Genomic DNA, 6,467 nt, shown 5'->3' with positions numbered 1-6,467 from the left:
CCAGTCCCCCGGGTTCTCAGCTCTCCACACTTGGACGGGATCCCACCAGCACGCAGGCTTTCTGGGTCTGCCTCCTGCAGACAGTAGACGCGGGGCTTCCCAGGCTCTCCCACGGCATGACCTGGTTCCTCATCATAAATCTCTTGGTACATGTCATCTGCTTCTCTGGAGAATCCCGACTAGTCATTGGTGGGTATGATGCTTGACATCTGGAAGTACTTCATTTCCCATGGCTCCTGCCCACCCCACTGGATTCCAGAAGGTTCTGGACTCCCAAGTGACCTGGGCACACAGGTGGGACTCTTGCAGGAGAGCTGCAGCACAACCTCTGGGCTTGGAGAAACTGCTGGCTTGGCCCAGATTGGCTACCCGCCTCCCACCTGTGCCCTGACCCAGAGAATGCTCTTAGGCAGCCAGGGAGGAAGGCTCTGGAGGGGTGGACAGGGAGGTGAGCAGCAGCAGCCCTGGGCTACAGAAGGAGTGAGGAGCCCAGGCCAAGCCAGCTGGCAGTCAGCCCCACTCACCCTCACCTGGGCATGGAGCTCACCTGGCCTCTGCCTGGCCCAGTTCCGCCACGGGGGAGGCCCCAGAGGGTCCAGACAGCTCCATCACTCCAAGAAGGGGGACCCAGAGCCTCTCTGGACCTCACGTGTCCCCAGGGTGCCCCATGCTTTCAGCTTCTGCACCCCAGTCCCGTGGAGCCCGAGGTGATTTCAGAGTGGGCAAGCGCTCAGCCTTGGTCACCCCGGAGCAGGGGCTGGCATGTCCCCCTTGAGCAGAAGGACGCTGGGCTGCTGGGACCTCTCAGGGTCAACGGCAGAGCTGGACCTGGACTGCAGGCTCCCCTGGGCCTCGGCCACCTCCCACTCCTGCAGTGGCCGGCTCCAGAGCCACCTCCTCCCGATCCTCGGTGCTGGATGTGAGGTTCCCTTAGCAAAGCAGGGTCATTGCACGGCCTGGGCACAGGTGGTGCCCTGTGGACACAGAGAGAAGGGCACATGTCTTCCCACGTGGAGCCCTCAGATGGACACCCAGGATGACGGGCACGCTGTGCGCAGAGGAATCCAGGCAGGGTTCCGGTGACGCGGCCTCAGAGCTGAGCGAGAGGCCAGTGCAGAGGGGGGCCCAGGCTTAATCCCCAGGGCCCGGACATGATCCAACTCGCCGGGGTAATGTCCTTCCTGCTTCCAGGCAGTGGACAGGCAGGAGGCGGCAAAGCCGGAGCCCAGGAGGCCAGGCAGAGGCGGAGGCAGCCCCCAAGACTGTCCTGGGCCTGGAGGCCCTACGGACGTCCAGGCGGGGCCCTGTTTGCAGGACTCGGGAATTTTCCCTGGCACCCTTGGCACGGGCAGGCAGATTCCTATCTGGCTGGGGGTTTGCCAAATAACCCTCGGGAAGCAGGGGGCGGCTCTTACCAGAGAGAGGGTGCAGAGGTGAGCCAGGCCTTCTGCTCCGAAGGGACCCGATTCCTACCTGGATCGCTCCACCGGCCAGAGGTGTGACTGTGGACACATTCCATGTCCTTTCTGAGTCAGCTTCTTCCTGAGAAACGGGGCCCCACACCCCCCCGGCTCCTGGCAAGTGTTAGACTCCAGGTCACTTCCTACAGCAGGCAAGCCGAACAGACTTGCCAGGAGAATCCTTCATGGGAAAAGGAGCCAGAGGGCACCCCCAGGCAAGCAGTAAACCCTCGCCGCGGAGCCCTGCGGGGTCCTTGGGAGGCGCCCCAGCCCCCCACCCCTTCCCCATGCCAGCACAGTCAATCTGTGCCGGCCCACCCCTTACCCCCGCCCTCCATTCCCAGAGGTCCTGGCCCGAAGGGTCTGGTCACTTTTCGGGAAAAACCTGCTGGGTATGGCCTCCCGAGGGCACAGCCACTTGACTGGCCTTCCCAGGCCGCAGGGCAGGACAAAACTCTCCCATTAACGGCGCACGTCCCCCCTTAGACCCGGAAAGGTACCCCCGCCGGTCAGGGGGAAAGGCGGCTGCCCCCCGACTTCCCCACCGGCCAATCCCAGCGCGGGGCAGGTGGCTGATGCTGGCACTGAGGGAAAAGGGTCAAGAAGGTGGGTAGACATCCACGGGTGAGCGGCCCGAGGGAACCGGTCCAAGAAGGGAGGACGATTTGCGGGGAATATGGAAAGCAGAGGAAGATTCGAGAGCGGGGCGCGGGGAGACGGGCAGAGGGGAAGGGCAGGCTGACACCCCCTCGGGTCTGCAGCGGTCTGAGCAAATCTCCAGGCCCTTCGCCTCAAAGATGCGCAAGGCCGGGGGCGGACTCTGTACGTGGCAGGGAACTGGGGGAACGCACCCCAGGAGCCAGACCTCCCCCCCAACCGCAGTGCGCCGAGTCTCCGCCACTTCTTAAGCCCCGCCTTGGAGGGAGGACGGAGCTGCCCTCTCGCAGGCCCCGCGGAGAAACAGGTAGGCGCCCGGCCAGGAACAGGTGCGCGTGGGAGTGCGCGCCCACCCGGGTGGCGGGGAGGGGGCCGGGCGGGGCCGCGCGGGCGCCAAGCTTTGTTAGAGACGCTCGGGAGCCACGCGTCTGGCTACACGCTTCCTCCCAGGGGCGGGCGTGGGGCCGCGCCCGCCGCGATTGGCCGGACGGGCGGCCCGCCATTGGCTGAGGCCCCACCTCGGCCTCAAGGGGCGGAGCGTGGGTGCCGGCTGCCCGGCGCGTGCTGCCCCCGGGGGTCTCACGCGCCTCCGGAATGGCTGCGCCGTGGCGGTAGACACACCCTACCCCCAAAGGCGGACGCGGCGGGGGTCGTACCCAGGACCCGTGAACAGCAGCTGGGGCGGGGGGCGGTGCGCACTCGGGACCCGCGGACTGCATCTTGGGGGCGCACTGGGCACCTGCTGGGAACAGGGACCCACGGGGGGCCTGCGGGCTGTGCCTGCGGGACTGGGTGCGGTCTTCCGAGGCTCACGGCTCCTCGGTCTTTGCAGACTGTGCGCCAGGGGTTGGGCGAAGCGTGGCTCGAGGCGGAGGCAAGGGAAGGAGGGCGTGAGAAAGGAGGCGGCGGCGCGGAGGAGGGTTATCTATATATTTAAAAACGCGCCGCCTGCGCCGCTCAGGGAAGACCTGGCGAGCGTCTGACAGCACGCGCGAGTCACGAGCCCCCCACGCTCCTCGGCGCGCACTGCCCGCCCTCTCGGCCTCCTGCGCCTCGCTGTCCCCGGACCCCGGACGACCTGGGCCGCCTACCCCGGGGAGTCTTGGCAGCACAGTGCCAGATCGTCGTTGAGACTTGACCGGCGTTCCTCCGCCCTCGGTTCCTCGCCCTCCACCTTCTTGCGGCGCGCCGAGACTCGGGGAAGGCGCGGGGCGAGTGGATGCAGACGCGATGGACAGCCGCGCCCTGCCCCGGCCCGCGCCCCCGGCGCCTGGTGTCCCGGGCTGCTGCGCCGCTCGGCGGCGACCGGAGTCCCCAGAGCTGTTGCGCTGCAGCCGCCGGCGGCGGCCGGGCGCGGTGGACCCCGGCAGTGGAGCGGCGGCCGTGGCGCGGCGCAATGAGCGCGAGCGCAACCGCGTGAAGCTGGTGAACTTGGGGTTCCAGGCGCTGCGGCAGCATGTGCCGCACGGCGGTGCCAGCAAGAAGTTGAGCAAGGTGGAGACGCTGCGCTCGGCGGTGGAGTACATTCGCGCCTTGCAGCGCCTGCTGGCGGAGCACGATGCTGTGCGGGCCGCGCTGGCCGGGGGGCTGCTGGCCCCGGCCGCGCGCCACCCCCTGCCCCGTGCGCCATCGGGGACCCCCGCCACCGCCGCCTCGCCCTCCTGCGCCTCGTCGTCCCCGGGTCGTGGGCACAGCTCGGAGCCTGGGTCCCCGCGTTCCGCCTACTCTTCGGACGACAGCGGCTGTGAGGGCGCGCTGAGCCCCGCGGAGCGCGAGCTGCTCGACTTCTCCAGCTGGTTAGGGGGCTACTGAGTGCCGGGCCCCCCGCAAGGTAGGCTCCGAGAGGCGGGAAAGAGGGAGGGTCGGAGGTAGGGCGGCTGGGCGCGGTGGAGACAACAGCCTCGCTGCTCGTGCCCCACCCCAGCCCCCCCCCGAGAACCCGGGAAGCCGGGAGCGAGGCCCGAGCAACGGCCTGGATTTCGCTCACTCTTTATTCCGCCCCCCCCCCCCCCCGACTTCTTCAAGCCTGTGCAAGACCAGCGTTTGTTTGTCCGGGATTGCAAAACTTCCCCCTCGCTGCTCCGCAGCCGTAGGGGGAGCGTGTAGACGGAGGGCTGGGGCGGGTGAGGCCCAGTGTGTTTGCGGATCTCGGGGCAGACTAGGGCCCTGGGAGGCGGAGAGACTTTGCATTGCAAATTGCGCGCCCGGCCCGGTGGCAGAAATGAGTCGGCGGGGCGCGGAGCCCTGACTCACCCGACTCCCAGCGCTCGCCCCGCCCGACGCCCGGGCCGGGCCACACTCCGAAGCCGAGGCTCCCACGGAGACTTGGGCTCCAAAACCCACCCAGAGAACGAAACTGCCGACTCCGCTTGTGGGCGTGGGGGCCGGGCCGGGCTGCGCGGGGTCTCCGGGGCCGGATCCCGCACTAACGCGCGTGCCTGTTCCCCCTTCCCTCCCAGCGCGTGGGAGCGCGCTCACCCCTGCAGAGCCAGCCGGTCGGAAAGGCTCCCGCCTCGTGTTCGTCGTTCCGCGGGCCAAGCCACCACCGAGCCGGGGATCCAGCCACGCTTCCCGGCCATCCAGCCTGACCCAGGGCTAGTGTGGAAGTGGGTCCAACCTGACCTCCTCCTCCCGCCGGCAGCTTCCTCGGACCCCAGCCACCCTGTCCGCAGAGACCTTCCACTGGACTGGGGCTGCGGAACCGACACTTGGAGGTTTGAAGGGGAGAGGGCTTTATGACGACGCAGATTATGTTTTTTTACAAAGGCGTGGACTTGAACTGCTCAGGGACACTGGCGGTATGAAGGCTTATTTTTGTACAAAGAACCCTTAGATTTAGAACACAATAAAGATTGTTTATTCCCTCCCACTCCCTCTTCCTGGAAGTTTTGAACCTGGCTGAAATCTCCTGTGCCACAGCCCTTGGGCAGAGTCCCTGGTGGGCATCCCCTTGCAGCTCTGCCAGCTGGGGGGAGACCAGCCTCAGAAAACCTGTTTTAGGGAAGATGGATCTATAAATAAACCGGTGCTGGGTATCAGTGGTGGTGGGGGTACCCACGCCATACTCCTGAGGCCCCCATGACCCAGGTGAGGATCCCGTGTGGGGGGGTGGGGGGTGGCTTCGACCCAGGACCCTGCAGGCCCACCTCTGTGGTCACTTCTCCCTGGACCCCGCCCCTCCATCTGGGGGTCCACCTGGTGGCCTCTGCCAAAGCAGTTCACAGCGGGGCTGGGGCTCCCGTCGGGTGTCGGGGCGCCGGAGAGTGGTCCATGCAGGGCTGCCTCGCAGCTGGGACGTCGAGGTCTGAAGGCTGCTGATTGGAGCAGGGCTCTGGGGCAATGCACAGCATAAGGCTCAGCCTGAGGGGGTCCGACCTGTGGGCCCTCAGGCCGCCCTTTGTCTCGGGGTCCAGGTTGCTACGTTCAGATCCCTGTTGTCCACCGCCAGCTGGGTGACCTCGGGCAGGTTGCTCCACCTGCCATTGTGGGAGACCTACAGTCACGGGAGGATGGAGGAGAGGACCTGATCGTGTCCAGCCCACCATACTTGGCCCTCTGCTGCCACGCCTGTGGCTCCTGGCCACATGTGCCATGCAGGCTGCAGAGGCCTGGGCCCTGCCCACCTATTTGCGGGTGGGGGCTGTGAGGGCCTCCTCTGAGAGGAACAGGGAGGCCCCCCCCGCAGGCTCCCCGAGCTCAGAGGTGATTACTCAGCCCTACCTTTGACCGGAGCCTCGGCGGCTTTGAAGTCTCACCCTGCTCAGAGCTCTCTTTTATTGCACGGGTCGGGGTGGAGCCGACAGGGATCCCCCAGGCTGCTTTCGGATGCTGAAGGCACCCCTTCCTCCTGCGGGGAGTGGTTGGGTCATAGCCATTGGAGCCCGGGCAAGTTGGGGCGACTGGTGTTGGCAGAGCAGATGTCTCCCGGGTGACCAGGGTGACAGGCTGGGTGGGTCTGATGAGGCTCAGGCTTGGCGGGGTCAGCGGAGCAGCTGTGGCTGGGGACTGCAGGGTCAGGAGTGACCTGGCCTCGTCCAAGGGACGGAAGGAGGCATGTGACGTGGCCACCCGGCAAGGGCCGTCCGCAGCCTTCCCCCAGGGTCCACAGCCTGGTCAGTGACCTCGTCGAGCCTCTGGCTCCGGCCTCTGCTGGGTCTCCTTACCTTGACCCAGGGAAAGGCATGCAGCTCTCAGGACCGGCGTGGTGGTGGGCAGGGTGCGGCCACACATGGGTGTTGGCTGGCAGGGGGGTAGGGGGGACGGCTGGGAGGGGCAGGCCGAGGGGGACTGGTGATGAAATTCTGCCAAGGATAAGAGCTGCCATTTTTGTGCGTCTGTTTTTATGGAAAA

At 66.6% G+C, this 6,467-nt stretch overlaps 1 protein-coding gene across 1 annotated transcript; it reads left to right on the top strand.

The window, feature by feature from the left end:
• The first annotated feature begins 3,076 nt into the window (after positions 1–3,076).
• ASCL2 (achaete-scute family bHLH transcription factor 2) lies at positions 3,077–4,986 on the top strand. The gene is made up of 2 exons (XM_081533306.1): positions 3,077–3,948; positions 4,577–4,986. The coding sequence occupies exon 1, from the start codon at positions 3,348–3,350 to the stop codon at positions 3,927–3,929; it is 582 nt and encodes a 193-aa protein (XP_081389432.1). The 5' UTR covers positions 3,077–3,347; the 3' UTR covers positions 3,930–3,948; positions 4,577–4,986.
• The last annotated feature ends 1,481 nt before the right edge of the window (positions 4,987–6,467 follow it).

This window comes from Giraffa tippelskirchi, chromosome 10 (assembly GCF_054371585.1).
Source record: "Giraffa tippelskirchi isolate mGirTip1 chromosome 10, T2T-mGirTip1v1.2.pri, whole genome shotgun sequence".
In the NCBI taxonomy this organism is placed as follows: Eukaryota; Metazoa; Chordata; class Mammalia; order Artiodactyla; family Giraffidae; genus Giraffa; species Giraffa tippelskirchi.
The sequence above is the reverse complement of the archived record's forward strand: the minus strand, read 5'-3'. Positions and strand labels throughout refer to the sequence as shown.